At 37.5% G+C, this 17,500-nt stretch overlaps 1 protein-coding gene across 3 annotated transcripts in view; it reads right to left on the minus strand.

The window, feature by feature from the left end:
* Nucleotides 1-17,500, minus strand: part of LOC106880012 (inactive tyrosine-protein kinase 7) — a 420,029-nt gene that overhangs the window by 4,215 nt on the left and 398,314 nt on the right. For all 3 annotated transcript variants that reach the window (XM_089352635.1, XM_089352634.1, XM_089352637.1), the window contains 3 exons: nucleotides 12,191-12,311; nucleotides 9,064-9,237; nucleotides 6,823-7,071 (listed from right to left, as the gene is read on the minus strand). In XM_089352635.1, coding sequence (XP_089208761.1) covers nucleotides 6,823-7,071; nucleotides 9,064-9,237; nucleotides 12,191-12,311 — 544 coding nt within the window. The remainder of the gene's footprint in view (nucleotides 1-6,822; nucleotides 7,072-9,063; nucleotides 9,238-12,190; nucleotides 12,312-17,500) is intronic.

Genomic DNA, 17,500 nt, shown 5'->3' on the forward strand with positions numbered 1-17,500 from the left:
AAGTTTGAATAATGAACAAAGGATCATGACAGATTTCCCTAACAGAAAGTTGGTTGATGGTAGGGGATTCAAAAGAAGTGAGGGGGGAAAAAAAACAGGCATAATAGACTCAGTAAACCCGAAATGCATTTTGAATTGAGTTTTGTGGCAACAGGAAACATGATTCAATAAAGTGAAGCTGAATGAAGGAACATCAGGAATCCTATAGTCAGACCACAGGAATCCTACTTCTGTATTACAGTAAATAATAGCCATGTTATTAGGGGAGACACACACACACAAAGACAGACTGTGATACACATGTAGATACACCCAGACATTCACACATCCATTCACACAAACATACTCTCACTCATAAATAGTTCTCTTCAATATAACACTTGTTCATAAAATTGCAGTTTAACTTTTCTCATTCATATGAGTATTTGGTGAATTGTTAGAATAGCTGTTGCTGCTTTTGTGAAAGGGGAAATTTCCTTTTGTAAGTATCTGAATAGAAGTTACAGGATCATTAGTTATGGCGTAAAGAGGAAATGCAATGGTGATATTAATGTACCCCCCCCCCCCCCCCCCCGACCTAAACCGGATGACAATCTCTCCTTTTTTTTTCTTTCTCATTCTAACTGTGTATTGGAATTTTCCCACATAAGTGCGTAGACAAGTCCTTTTTTTTTTGTTTAAGATATGTAACGATAAATTTATTTTATATGTCCATTAAAGGGGAGAGATGAGATAACATTTTAATCATACATGATTAACTAAGACTTACTAAAGATATTGTCTACTCCTATTTTCTTCTGCACACGTTATATTGGTTTAAAATTTTGGCACAAGGCCAGTAATTTCTAGGGAGGGGTTAAGTTGATTACATTGACCCCCAGTGCTCAACTGGTACTTATTTTAACAACTCCGAAAGGATTAAGGGTGAAGTTGACCTCGGTAGACTTTGAACTCAGAATATAAAGATGGAGTAAATACCACTAAGCATTTTTTCCAGCATGCAAATGATTCTGCCATCTCGCCACTTTCTGCACTTTTAATAATATTTTTCAGCAACATTGAATATTAACCATATCAATGATATCAGCAACATCAACAATATCAAAAATAGATATAAAGGAAGATTATTTTATTACTATTCCAAAAATTTTCCAAAATGTCCTATTTTTGTAATTACACAATTCCACAGAACGAAGAAACATATCTGTATGCCTCGATGAAGGTGAAGCATTTTATTCAGATTTTGCATTTCCTTACTATATTGAAAGTAACTTAGAGGTTAGCAGTGCTATTTTCTGCACTTTGAGTGGTCCTTACGTTTTGATCATGCATTTGCCTTCTGCATGCTTTTTAATCCCTCCCAAGTTACTTATTATTACAGAGGCTATTTCTGTTTCTTCCCCCAACATTCTGGTTATCTCTATTGTTAGATTTTCATATCTGGATAAGTTCTCCATTTCATTTTGAAATATATTATTTGCTTTTCCAGCATATATATTGAAGTTGGAAATATTTACACAGCTGTAGAACTGTAATATTTAGTTTTTATTTCACTTTCTCATAAAGTATTATAAAACAGTTATAATGTAGAGAAACAATGAATGGTTCACAATTTGTACAAAGGAATCTAAAGATTGTCTGTTTTATTTTCTAGGATTAAATCTATTAAATAAGGAGCTTTAAAACCTGTTTACCATCTGCATAGTTTTTAATCTCTCTTAAGTTACTTATTATTACAGAGACTATTTATATTTCAGCCCCAACATTCTGGTTACCTCTGTTGTAAGATCTTCATATGTGGATAACTTCTCCATTTCATGTAGAAATATAACATTGAATTTTCTAACATAAATGTCGATTATGAGGCATTTCTGCATCTTTGGTCCTTGGAAACCAAATCCATCAGATGAATTTTGATATCTCTGCTTGTGCAGAAAAAGGCATATGCCAAGTTATTGTTATCTTAGCATCCTCACTGACTCTTTCTGGCTTACATTTACAGTATACAGTGTCCCTTTGCTAGTATTGGGTCATCCCATAAATAATGCAGTTGTTTCAATTACATGAACTAAAAGTCAGAAGGGGACAGGATAAACTGCCTCCATCAACTTACTATAAAAGCAGGTAGAAATTTTACCTTGTACTCATTCTTAGTGCAAGTTTTGAATGGTGCAGTTCGAATTTAACAGTTGTTCTTTCAAGGCTATAATGGAAGTGACAAAGGAACATATTTGGCATATTTTGCTTTATGAGTTCAATAAAGGCAACAATGCAATGGAAAATGTGAGGAATATTAATGCAGTATATGGGGATTAGACAATAAGTGTAAGCTAGTGTCAATGGTGGTTTCAGAAATTCTGAGCTGGAAACTACAGCCCAGAAGATGAGCCTCATCCTGTTAGTTTTGCAAACTCTGGTGGAACAAAATCCCATTGTAACTGTTGAGGAACTAGCAGAGAAGCTTGGACTTGGTCATTCAACCATTCATTGACACCTGCATGCCATTGGAAAAGTCAGTAAATTGGGTCAATGGGTTCCTCACAAACTTTCCGAGTTTAATTGCGTGCAGAGAGCGAATGTGTGCTCTATTTTGTTGTCACGTCTCATGAATGAACTGTTTTTCTACCGAATAGTGACTGGTGATGAGAAATAGGTTCTCTATAAAATGTCCAACACCAAAGACAGTAGAAAGGCTAAAGAAGGTCTTCACCCATGTAAGGTGTTGTTATCTGTTTGGTGGGATATAAAAGGTTTAGTCCATTTTGAACTTTTAAAATGAAACCAAACAATAACAAAGGAGATCTACAGTGAACAGCTTCAGTCAGTGCTAGAAGGAAAACGATCATCTTTGGTTTCAAGATGAAAGGTGTTCTTCCATCAAGATAATGCTTGGCCACATACAGCAAGGAGGACACTCTAAAGGCTAGAGCAGTTTGAATGGGAAACGATGCCTCACCCACCATATTCGCAGGACATTGCATCATCTGATTATCATTTATTCCACAGTCTTCAAAATCATTTGGACGGAAAAAATATGAATTCTGTAGATGAGGTCAGAACAATAATGGAGGAGTATTTTTCATCACAGACAAGTAAATTTTGGAAGAGGGGCATTGCAAGTCTACCAGATAGATGGAAGAGCATTGTAGAAAATGAAGGACAGTATATTTTAGATTAAAAATGAACTTTGTTCATCTTAATTTTGAAAAATAAAAGAAGTATAAAAAGACACATCATTTATGGAATAACCCAATATTTCATTATGCTTGTTTAATTTCCCTTGGCTGTCTAAGGCCCTATCTTGAACTGAGCAACCAGAAACAAAATGGAGCAAATATATTTTTCCAGCCTGCACACATTCTGCTGTTATTTCAGGAATTCTTAATCACCTACTTTCCATAGATTCTGTTCGGAAGTCTTTGACCTTGTGCCTCAATCAAAAATCTAATCTTAGTTGACAATCACTTCTCAGATAGTATTGTGATATATTTTCTGTATACACCCACTCAGTTTAGTAAAACAGCTAGAATATAGCTAAAATATAAATGTTTTTCATTTAGCTCTACCTTAAGTATTAATCTAATGCATCTATAATATACTTTCATAACACTCTCTTTCATTTGTATATGATTTCTGATGTCTATTTATTGATCATTATCCATGTAAGTTCATGATTCCTGAATTCCTTACTTATGCCTATGCTGTAAATGTTCCTTTGAAAAGCATAAACCTCACATAATGTTATTTCCTTCCCTTATAATTGTGTGGGTAGTTTTAGTACCTATGAAAGATTTCTAACATAGGTTCACATTAAACTGCATATTTGGAGTTATGGTGCATATTGTCAATTGTATTAATCTCAGTATTTGACAGGTACATTTCTTATCAACTACAGATATCTATTTTATCAACCAGATTTGTGTTTATGCAAGAAAACATACTTATTTTTAATGTAGGTGTAGAAATTGCCACATATTCCCAGGTGAGGGAATGCTTAGTCAATTGTACAAATCTCAACCCTTTACTGATACTTAATTTTATTGACCCCTGAATGATGAAAGGCAAATCCAAGCCTGCAGAGATTTTAAAAGAGATTGTAAAGGGCCATAGCTAATACAATGCTTTAATATGAAACCAATCTACAGCCTTCTAAATAGTGTTATAAAACCACAATAAGCAAAAAAAAATAACTTTCAGTTGAATAGAAATAGTGAAATGTATTTAATTCCTGGTGGGATTTTAATTTTATGGAAATGACATGAATTCTCTTAGGTCAGTATTTCAGTTGAGCTAGTAGAAAGAGGAGTCAAAATGCCCTCGACTCATGCATTACCAGCTTCAAAAGTACAGAAATACACACTGAAAAATATAATCCTAAGTTGGGATGATCATGGCTGGAACACTTTTGATAATGAATCAGCTGCAGCCATGTAGGGGCAATATCTTGAGGTCTTTAGATGAACAGTACATGACTCAGTACTTTTTCTTTTTTTTTTTATTGTGTCTGTCTCTTATGGTGACATACTAAGTTGTGGGGATGTGAACAATTTGGAATTTGAAATTTGAAATCTAAAATTGAAATCGAGCCGAATCCGACGACTGGCACCCATGCCAACCTCTCCTTCATTGGACACTAAACTCTGCTTCTGAAGACCTGTTGAGGCAAGTGAAATCGTAATTGAACCATACTCGATGACTGGCACCTGAGCCAGTGGAGCATTAACAGTACTGTCAAGCATGTTCATTGCCAGAGCAGCTGTCTGGCTTCCGTGCTAGTGGCCCGTAAATAGCACCATTTGAGCGTAATCGTTACCAGCGTTGCCTTCTAGCATTTGTGCTGGTGGCACATTAGAAAATCATTAGAGCGAAGTCGTTGCCAGTGCCGCTGGACTGGCTCCCGTGCAGGTGGCACATAGAAAACACCTTTTCAAGCGTGTCTGTTGCCAGTACTGTGTGATTGGCTCTCGTGCCGGTGGCACGTAAAAGCACCCACTACACTCTCTGAGTGGTTGGCGTTAGGAAGGGCATCCAGCTGTAGAAACTCTGCCAGATCAGATTGGAGCCTGGTGCAGCCTTCTGGCTTGCCAGTCCTCAGACAAATCATCCAACCCATGCTTGGAAAGCGGACGTTAAACGATGATGATGATGATATATATATATATATATATATATATATATATATATACAAATATATATAATATATAATATATATATATATATATGACTGTCTCTTTTCATTTTCTGTCTACCAAATCTAGCCATAAGGCTTTGGTCAGCCCAGAGCTTCTGACAAAGACACTTGCCAAAGGTGCTACACAGTGGGATTGAACCCTGAACCATGTAGCTGGGAAACAAATGTCTTACCACACAGCCAAAGCAACAACAACAAAAATAATACCAAAAACAGTATCATTTGAGAAAAGCATAAACGTCCAACAGTTATATATATAGATATACACATAAGTATGTGGTTTTGTGTTTAAAGTCGGAAATCAATATTTTAGAAAATATGAAATGTTGTTGATAAGACAACATCACTGAAGTTGAGGTAAAGTAGAACAACATTTTATGAAATGAATCTACATACAGACAGACTGATGGTTCTCGGGGCGATATATAATTTGTTGGCTAACTAACAAAAGAACGGAAAAATGATAACGAAATAAATGAAAAAAAAAATAAGCCTTGAAGGAAACAATTAGAAATTGATTGAAAACTGCTTGCCGAAGTTGTGATGGAGATTGGACGTGTAGTAACAGTGGTGGTGGTAGCAGCAGCAGCAGCAGTAGTAGTAGTAGTAGTAGTAGTAGTAGTAGTAGGTGGTGGTGGTGGTGGTGGTGGTGGTGGAGTTGGTGATGGGGGTAGCAAGTGATGCTGGTGATATATAATGGAACTGTGAAGTTAGATGGTTTCGGAGACAGAAACTTCAGATAGAAAATGAATGTTGTGTATTATTGTGAGATGTGTGGCTAACTAGTTGGATGGATGGATGGATGGATGGATGGTTGGTTGGCAGGCTGGTTGGTTAGTTTTGAATGTAGTAGTGACTGTAACCAGAATTGGCTTGCTGTGATGTTGATTGACGTCTGGCAGTAAAACATATAAAAAGAAATTGAGAGAAATTTCTTTCTTCTCTCTTTCTCTCTCTCTCTCTCTCTCTCTCTCTCTCTGTCAGTGCCTGGGTGTGTAGTTATGTGCGTGTGTAGGTTGATAGATAGATAGATAGATAGATAGATAGATAGATAGACAGATAGATAGATAGATAAATAGATAGTTACATATGCACACACACTCACACACAAACATATAGATACGTACTTACAGATATGCAGATATATATCCATATATAAATATTATATACATATATTATTACATACATAGGTACATATATAAACACATACATATACATATGTATACATATATACGCATACATACATATATTTTATTTATTTATATGTATATATATATATATATATCTTTCCTTTCTCGAGCGTCCAATAACACTATCCGTATCACGTCCTCACTTTGTTGTTTTTTTGTTATTGTTTTTTGTGGTTTTTTTTAAACATATATATATATATATATATATATATATATATATATATATATATATATATATATATATGTATGGATGTATGTATGCATGTATGCATGAATGAATGGATGTATATGTACATGTGTATGTATATAAGTATTTTCACGCATATGTACACAAACACACATCTCTGCACAAGCCCTCACGCGAACATAAAACATTCAGACGCACGCACGTAAGAATTAAAAGTAAATAAACAATGTATGAAAGAAAATGATATTTTTTACCCAATACGTAAAGAGTCCGGAGATTTTGCCTCGGGTAATGGTAGCGGTCATAACTGTCGCGGCGGCTACGTGAATGGTAGGAGTGGGAAGAATGAGAAAGATGAGAGGAACTCATACCGGAGGCATGAGATCGATTATCGCTGTCACTCTTGAAATGAGTGCCAGATTCTCGTCCAGATTCCCGATCCCTGTCATTCACAAGCAACTCGTGCTGTTCCCTGGCCATGTCACCATTATCACCCTTTGCGTCTGTTTCAATGAAAAAAAAAAAAAAAAAAAAAAAAAAAAGAAAAGAGAAAAGAGACAAATTTTAAACATTAGACAGCGATATTGAGAATTCTGAATTCTTAGGAAACAAGGGTATGAAAATTTATCTGATGCTCTGATATCCCTTTTTAAAAAAAAAAAAAATATTTATATGGAATGCAGCCATGCTGGAGAACAATCGTGAACAGCTTAGTCGATCAACCCCAGTACTTATTTTTTGAAAGAAAAATCTGAAATATATTCCATCGGATTCTTTGCCGAACAACTGAGTTATGAGAGCGTAAACAACCCAACACTGGTTTTCAAGCGGTGGAGTCACACACACACATATTCGACAATTTCTACACAGTTTCTTATTTCTTCATTGCCCACAAGGGACTAAACTTAGAGGGGACAAACAAGTACAGACAAAAGGATCAAGTTGATTACATCGACCCCAGTGCGTAACTGGTACTTATTTAATCGACCCCGAAAGGATGAAAGGCAAAGTCGACCTCGGTGGAATTTGAACTCAGAACATAACGGCAGATGAAACACCATTAAGAATTTCGCCCGGCGTGCTAACGTTTCTGCCAGCTCGCCGCCTTTCTACACAGTTTCTATCTAGCGAATTCACTGACAAGGCATTGGTCAGCTCGGGGCTATAGCAGAAGACACTTGCCCAAGGCGCCGCGCAGTGGGACTGAAAACGAAATCACGTGGTTGCAAAGAGAGCTTCTTAACCACACACACCCATGGTTACACTTCCGCTACCGTACATAGTTTCGTTCACCATCCCAAATTACTATGTATGCTATTCCTTTTCCCCTTTTTTGCCCTTTCAAAGCCTAGCCAGGCTCATGGTCCCGGTTTCCCGGTTTCTATGGAGTATGTGTTCCCCCCACCTGAACGGGACGCCAGTCCATCGCAGCGTTACTAAAAAAACAGGAAGAAATAGTGAGAGAAAGTTGGAGCGAAAGAGTACAACAGGGGTCACCACCACTCACTGCCGGAGCCTCGTGGAACTTAGGTGTTTTCGCTCAATAAACACCCACAACACCCGGTCTGGGAATCGAAACCGCGATCCTCCGACCGCCAGTCCGCTGCCCTAACCACTGGGCCATTGCGCCTCCACATGTATGCTATTATTTAGATTTATTTCTAGATTTCCTGCAATGGGGAAAGAGCCGGTTTCAAATTTAGATCCAAGACTCCGTCATTGGAATTTCGACAACGTCAACAATGTATTAGTTGAGCACGTAAGTGTTAACTGTGCAACTATTTGGAGTCAGTAGATGTGCAGATCTGCATGTTTTAGGTATGTGCAGTCATGCACATAGTTGCACGCCTAAACGCGCATTTGTACTTACGTTGTTAAGCTGTTGGAATGTCGTATATATTTTGACAGTTCCATTGATTGCTTATGTCTGTAGCCTTGTAATTAGCTTTCTTCTCTGGTTTAGAGAATCCTAATTTCTAAAGGTTGATGCTGAGGCAGTTGGCTACATATCGTAACGCTCCAATAATTACGGGTGTAAATCAGAATTAATATTAGCAGCTGATTCGTACACAAAATAAAAATTTTAAATGTTTATAAAAATCAAAGCAACCTATAGCCACCCCTACCGTTCCCTTTGTTCCCAGTACATATATAAATCTTTCTATCGCTTCCCAGTGGGGCAGCACCTCCCACTTTGAAAAGTACCGATTTAGAAGATTTGGTTATATTAAGAAAAGCCATCTGTCACTGGTTCTCTCCCCTCTGCCCCTCTCTCTCTCTCTCACACACACACACATTCACTCTTCCATATAATTTTATGCTACCATGTCTTATTGTGGATTTTCAAAGTTATTTATATCAAATGATGCATATTTATTCCATGTAGTGATTCGCTTTACTTATTGCATGCATTCATGAACAAGAGCGTTGCGTATAGACGTGCTCAGATAAGCTTCCAATCAAACAGTCACAAGTTTAATACAACAAACACGTACTTGGTGAAAACGCTTTCCTGTTTCGTCTTTGCATTAAAAGCCGATAACTACAGAAGGCCGTGAGGCCAATAACAAGTGCGAGATAAGCTCCAGCGCTGCAAACAGCGATTATCACTGTCTTCATCATATTGAAACTGTCTTCCTGCTTAATAGTCTTCTCATACTCGGCAGCACCTGTTAAAAAGAGATGACGACAGAGATCAACATAATTTAACTGTTTCAAATATATTTTATCCGTTTTCGTTATTTGGAATTAAAAGATATGTATGTGTGCTTGTGTGCTTGTGTGTGCGTGCGTGGGGGGTGGTCATGTGTGCGTGCGTGTGCACGGTTAATGCACGTGTAACGTTTGTGGAAAATTACAATGAGATAACGTCTAAAGATAAATGATATTAGATGCGGTGTAGTCACCGTATTACAGGCAGAAATAGACAGATAGAGAAAGAGAGGAGTAAGAGAGAGAGCGAAAGAGAGAGAGAGAGAGAGACAGAGAGACAGAGACAGACAGACAGACAGACAGACAGACAGATAGATAGATAGATAGATAGATAGATAGATAGATAGATAGATAGATTGTAGATAGATACGCACGTGCTCCTATTTAAAAGGAAACATCTTTCAAACAGTGCGCCAACCATTCGGTGCAGCGAGCTCGCGACTACTGTGTGTGTGTGTGTATTTGTGTGTGTGCGTGTGTGTGTGTGTGTGTGTGTGTTTGTGTGTGTGAACTTGATCTTCAGTGTAATAATAGGCATACCATGCCACGTCATTCAGTGATCGACATAAACATTCTATAATGAACGAATGCCTAAAGAAAGATTTCCAAGGGAAACATGTTTGCATGAAATTTTCTTTCAAATTAAGAACATTTTACGGAGATTTTGATTATGTTGCAGCAGCCCTATAGGGAATAGTGTTTGCGCCATGCAAAACTGTCACGAATGCGCGCATGTATGTATGTATATGTATCTGTGTGTGTGTGTGCGCGTGCGCGTTTCTATGTTCTGTATAATATTTCTTCATTGTCGGCTCTCTTTCCTCCCACAAAATCTTTCAAATGCACAGACGTTTCCTTTATTATTTCGTTGCTCTTACTGTTGGTTTTTCACTCCATTAACACTTGTTACCTCTTCTGCATTCCCCACTCTTTCTCATTTTCTCTCTCTCTCTCTCTCTCTCTCTCTCTCTCTCTCTCTCTCTCTCTCTCTCTCTCTCTCTCTCTCTCTCTCTCATTCATTAATCTCAATTTAATTATTCTTTAACATCAGCGAACAATAAATTTCTCTCCGAAGAAGGAGTTTGCTTGAAACGTTGGACATCTCATCCTCCTCCAAATGTTAAAATTTACTTTACTGCTTGAAGTATTTCTATTACATATTGCGTATACGAAACATAACTAGATTCTTCGGGATCCGCTGCTTGACCGCAGCATTGGAACAGTTCGTTATTCAAAACAATGGCAACGTTTGTTTGATTAATTTGCAGACTGGAGTTCATCTCTTCACGTGAACCAAGGAAAATTTCATCTAACATCCCACAGATCTAATCACTCATATACTTATATCTCTGAAAATTCAATTAAGTCCATTATTTGTTAACTTTGGCAACATAATAATCACATGTGACAAATTGATTGCCCGACGAATAACAGATGGAAAATATATAGTGATTTTCTTTTACATCTTATATCTTTTACTTGTGTCCGTCATTAGACTGCTGCCATGCTGGGGCACCTCCTTGTAAGATTTTTAGTCGAAAAGATCGTGCCAAATAATTAATTTCTTTTTAAGCCTGCTACTTATTCTATCGGTCTCTTTTGCCGAACAGTTGTTGTCAAGCAGTGTTGAGGGACAAATACAAAGACACACACACGCAACGAGTACCCACTTCCGAGGAGAGCCACTAGAGACCGAAACCACGTGGTCTGGTGGTCTTGAAGCTAGCGTGGCAGGAGTTACCACCTGTTTTCAATAAATACTGAGTTTGGGAAGCAGATTGAATAAACCAAGTGGAGATGTTTTCCCGGGGTTAAATGGCAGCATCGTTGTCTCTTAGTGGACGACCACATTAAAGGTATATTCTTTTATTCTTTTATTTGCTTAAGTCATTTGACTGCGGCAATGCTGGAGCACCGCCCCGAAGGATTTTAGTCAAACAAATCGAATCGACCCCAGGACTTATTCTTTGTAAGCCAAGCACTTATTCTATCGGTCTCTTTTGCCCAACCGTTAAGTTACGAGGACGTAAACACACCAACACCGGTTATCAAGCGGTGATGGGGGAGAAATACAGAAACACGCGTAAATTTATACATGCACACGCGCACACACATATACATGCGCGCACACACACACATACGACGGGTTTCTTTCCGATTCTGTCTACCAAATCCACCCACAAGGCTTTGGCTGGCACGAGGCTATTGTAGAAAACACTCGCTCAAGGTGTCACGCCGTGGGACTGAACCCGGAATCATGTGGTTGGGAAGTAAACTTCTTACCACACAGTAACGCCCGCACCTACGAATATATTTTTCGAATTTTGACGCGAAGTCAGCAATTCTGAGGGCAGGGGTCAGTTCCATTTAATCAACCCCATTGGTCAGCTGGTACTTATTACACCGACCGCGAAAATATAAAAGGCAAAGCAAAGTCGAACTTGGCGGCATCTGAACTCAGAACGTAAAGAGCCGGAAGAAATGTTGCTAAGCAGCATTTTGTCCGGCTAGCTAACTGATGGATAAGTATTAGCTTCCAAGTATTAGCTTTCAGAAAAATCACCCTCGTGATTCGTGATCCTTTTCAGAAGTTGAGCTATTTGTACGTGTCGTAGTCTTCTCTTAAATTAATTAACTGTAAAATTGTTGTCGGTAGTTGTTGTTGCTGGTGTTGTTGTTGTTGTTGTTGATGTATCCATGTCAAGAAACGAAATTATTCTAATTGCATTTCTTTCAGGCTGACATTATTTTAATCACATCACAAAAGTCTCTTATCATTGAACTTCAAGAAATTCTCCTTCCCATTCACCTTCACATGAACGAACAAGTAACAACAACAGCAACAACAACGACAACAAAAACTAAACAAACAAAGGAGAAAAGAAGGCAATCGTAACAAAAGCAACTTACTCGCAACATCCAGGTAAGCTTCGTAGCGTTGAAGACCCGCCGTATTGTTTGCAGTGCAGCCATACCGCCCCTTGTCTTCCATGAATACCTTAGATATCAAAAGGGTACCGTTGCCCAGCATCTGAAAAAACACAGGTTTTCTTATATAGACTTGCAGTCATTAATTATACACTGGTTGAATATAAACAAATTAGTAAAATCAACACTGAATATATCATGTCACGCCATACGCAAGTGCATACACAGTTACATTAACAAACACTAACACAGGTATACCGAGACAAGCCAATACACATACACACACGGGCAGACACACAGATGCATATGTTCACATCCAGAACAACACACATGTACATATACACATACAATCTGTCTGTACTCGAATGACTGACTGGTTAGTATAAAATCTAAACACCAATTCTGCTTTAAAGGGGAGAAAAGGGAATTTCAGTCTACTCTGTACAGAAGGCCCCATTGATCCTACGAAGCAGCTGCTAGCATACGCACGTGTTACCCGACTGACGTACAGACGCGTATATAACAACGTTTACAACCGCGCTCATAGCAAAATACTCACACACAAATATTTCTCCAGACACACCCACACACACACACACCCACACACACACACATATATATATGTATATATGCAAAATCAAATCGTAAATTTGTGGGAGCACACACATTAGCATCTCTTTATGTGTGTTTTGTGCATGTGCGTATGTATGTGTGTGGGTGCCTGTGCATATATATATATATATATATATATATATATATATATATATATATATATATATATATATATATATATATATATATGTATACACACACACAAACTTATGCATACAAATATATACATACACACACACAGGCATTCGTGTGTGCGCGCGCGTGTTCATATGTGTATTAAAGCTTAGTTAGCAAATCACCACGGCCATATCGAGTGTCACGAATCGTTTCCTTAGTAATAGATAGATATAAAAATGGATAGTGAAAGACAAGCAGGAACACTCGCACACATACTCACACAGACAAGCAGACAGACAGAGAGACAGACAGAGAGACAGACAGAGATTTGAGTTCTATCTGGAGCTATTTGAAATTTGTGTGGTGACAAATTCATGACAGTCACACTTTCCAATTGTCTTGCTCTGTATAACTGAATAGAGCTAATTATGTGTTTCAGGTTAGTATTCATTATGAATGGTTAAGCAGAAGATACAGGCACCTGAAGTTTCATTATATTTAGTTTGCCAGCTCAAGAAATATATACTTTATGAGATGCATACACTATAAATTACGCATGCGTACGCATGCACAAATACTGAGATATCTGAAATACTCGTATATTCTCGCACGCACACACACACACAAACACACACACACACACACACACACACACACACACACAAAAGAAGCATATTAAAGTTATACAAATGCAATACACAACGACACACCAATACACATACATATGAATACACGCAGACATACACAAGGCATTGATCAGCGTAGGTTGATTCTCTAACAAACTTTTAAATGACCATATTCACCCTTTTAAATATTTACAACAAGTTATCTAACATATCTGTACAGAAATAATTTGTTGTTGGCACTCCGTCGCTTACGACGTCGAGGGTTCCAGTTGATCTAATCAACGGAACAGCCTGCTCGTAAAATTAACGTGCAAGTGGCTGAGCACTCCACAGACACGTGTACCCTTAACGTAGTTCTCGGGGATATTCAGCGTAACATAGAGTGTGACAAGGCTGGCCCTTTGAATTACAGGCACAACAGAAACAAGAAGAAAGAGTGAGAGAAAGCTGTGGTGAAAGAGTACAGCAGGGTTCGCCACCATCCCTTACCGGAGCCTCGTGGAGCTTTAGGTGTTTTCGCTCAATAAACACTCACAACACCCGGTCTGCGGATCGAAACTGCGATCCTATGACCGCGAGTCCGCTGTCCTAACCACAGGGCTATTGGGCCTCCACAGAAATAATATATCACTTGCAAACTGCGAAAATATTATAAAGTCAACGGGGGTTAATTAAGGGCTTTATTAAGTTGCTTTTGTGCCCAACTTCTAGGCGTATAACGTGAACTTTGTTGAGGCATTGATTCTACCAATTTGTGGCTAGGTGTATATAAACTTAGTGAAAACAATGTATCCAGTAGTTGAACCCCTACGAGCTAACCTGCTACAGGACTTATGATCCTTACTAATAAATGTTAATGTATGTTAACTGATTTACCTTGTCTTATCTGGTCAAGGATTAAGACATTGATGTATCGACAACTAAGGTAATATCGAGCTTCAGGAAACGCTAAACAAACATTTCACTGTTAGGTGAATGATAATTTGAAGTAGTGCCCTCTGGCATAATTAGCAATGCATCTGCCCTCGGTGCTGTAGAGAGAAGGTTAAAAGAACGTTGAGGGGACTGGAGAAAAAACTATGAAGGTAAAAAAGTCCCCTCATTATCTGCAAGCTCGATAAAACCAGTAAGTATTTATTCGTACATTAGGAACAACATAGCATCCACGAACACTGATTTCAAGGTGTTTATCAATAAAACATGGAAACCTCTTTAAAATATCGACATAATACGGAACTTTAAGCTCTCAAAGATCATTATCAAAAACAGAGGTTAGGTCACACTAAATTAAACCAATATCCATTATCTTTAGCAAAGAAGTACATTTATGCAACTATCACTTGCTGGTAGGGAAGCCGTACTTCGTTATGCAATCATAATATTGTACCAAGTATGTTTAAGGCTTATGTGACAAGACTGTGCCCCACCTGTGTTAGCTGTATTGACTAAATATACATAGTATAACGAAATATGGTGTCCCTACTAGTAATTAATATGTAAATTAGTATATCCTGTTATGTTACACGTCTATATTTGGTAGCTATTTAAACAATATGTTCGTGGATGGTTAATGGGTTGAATGTGGTGCTGAAGAAACGGCAATAACTCTTGAAATATGCATGTACAACAATTACCCATTTTTCTATTTTCGCATTGTTTTCGTAGACGTATTCGTATACGAAACCTCGTAACTTTCAGAGCTGGGCCTAATTTCTATAGAGATAACTTTAAAAAGGAACCTTACATAACCAGACATTGCAATAGGTACATGTCGATTAGATTAGGAACATTAACGAGTTTACCCTACGGCATGCTAGAGGTCCATTTGCGTTGTTCTTGCTAGGGCACATGCATTGAAAGACTAAGGAGTGAAATCTGCTCAATTACTGTGGTGGCAGAAGTACCTCAGGAAAACAAATGTGCCTTTTATTCTCAGATGGATCACAGCGAGCGCATGCTATCCAATTCAAAACAGTTACATACAGATTTGCGGGAACACTTGATGAATTGTTTGCTAGTACTGTAGGTCTGAATGCGGTAGACGACGATGCCTAAGGTGATGGTCTGCAGCGACTCTCGATTAAAGTCGCTCAGTGCTGTGAATATCTTATTCCAGCAAATGAAGTATCGTATATGTTAAGTTTCTGTGTGAAAAGCAAATCGCCGAGGCTGGCAGATCTCTCTTGTAAAATTTATTGCTACATGCGAGAATTATTCGTTATTGCCAGGGAACACTCACATTCCTATTCTTCGGAGCTAAGAAAAGATTCGAACAAGGGATACGTAACGGGTAACTTCAGGACCGTATCTGTGACTAAAATAGTATTGAAAATTTTGATAAAAGGCGCTCACCAAATGACTGGTACTTGTCGAAGAGGCATAAACATGTGCGATCCCCAACAGATCTATGTACAACAGTCTACACCTAATACGATACAATGTAGAGCATGAAAGGAAGATTTTGATTTTAATCAGTCAAAAGCTTTCGGTACCTTGTTGCTGCCAATGTGTAATAGGTTTCTTTTTGACATATATTATCAATTAAGCTGTTTCACCTTCGTTTTAATCGATCTACATTCATAGCTCTTTTTTTTTTCTGGCTGTCCCCAAACATGTAGAACCTTTGTGTCCAATAAAAAAAAGATTTGTATTTATATTCAAAATGTTAAATTAATAACAAAAATGCCGACAACGTCGATGATGATGGTAAGTGTTTAGGGCGACGAGTGTAGTGATAAGACGACAAAAAGTCTTCTCCATAAAGAAGTATATAAGATTCTATTTTTGATACCTATCACTATAGATACGTTCACTAAGTTCCACTTGTTTGTTTCGTTTCTCACATTTATTTTATTTCCAAACAATAGAATGAGAGAGAGAGAGAGAGAGAGAGAGAGAGAGAGAGAGAGAGAGAGAGAGAGAGAGAGAGAGAGAGAGAGAGAGAGAGAGAGAGAAACAAAGAAACAAAGATAGATAGCAAGAGAGTCAAATAGTGATAGAGAGAGATTGGAAGAAAGATAGTGGAAATGTACACAAAAAAAAAGAAAAAGAAAAAGGAAAGAAAGAATGAAATGAGACAGCGATAAATTATATATATTTTTTCTCTTCTATTAGCAGTGCATGAGATTGACAGAAAATTATATTTATTTCAACAATTTATCGAGATTTAAAATATCGATAAACATTTAACAAAAATCATACTTTTATATATACATTTATGTGTGTGTGTGTGTGTGTGTGTGTGTGTGTGTAAGTGTGTGTGTGTGTAAGTGTGTGTGTGTGTGTGTGTGTGTGTGTGTGTGTGTGTGTGTGTGTGTGTGTGTGTGTGTGTGTGTAAAAAGACGAAAATTATATTTAAGTTTGTCTTTTCGAGTGCCTGAACGTGTGTATTCGTGTATAATAATTTCTATTGACACTCATACAAATGTGTACATATTTCAAAGTGTAACTATACTTCATTGTCATACATGCATACATACAGACATACACATACATGCACACACATACACACACACAATCACCCACAAATATATATACAAACAAATATATGTATAAACACAAATGCACACAAATATGTATTTTTATAAGTGTATGTAATATATTAATATATATACATATGTGTGTACATATAATAAACACACATTTATACATTCGCTTACATATATAATATATGTGAGTGTTTGTGTGCGTGTGTAAACATGAAGCACCTACACATATACACGCACACACGCACATACAAAATTATATGTATATACATAACTTATATTCTGTTGTCTCAGTATATAACGTGATTTACTTTTTCTCGAGGATATATTAAACATATTTCAAAACCATTCTGCTATAATCAAGGTGAAAATCGTATATCGACAGATATTTTACATCCATTATTCTTTCCTGAATTTTGAAATGTACTTCCACATTTTTATAACCTCTTACT

The sequence above is a fragment of the Octopus bimaculoides genome, chromosome 5 (assembly GCF_046866305.1).
Source record: "Octopus bimaculoides isolate indiv1 chromosome 5, ASM4686630v1, whole genome shotgun sequence".
NCBI classification, from domain to species: Eukaryota; Metazoa; Mollusca; class Cephalopoda; order Octopoda; family Octopodidae; genus Octopus; species Octopus bimaculoides.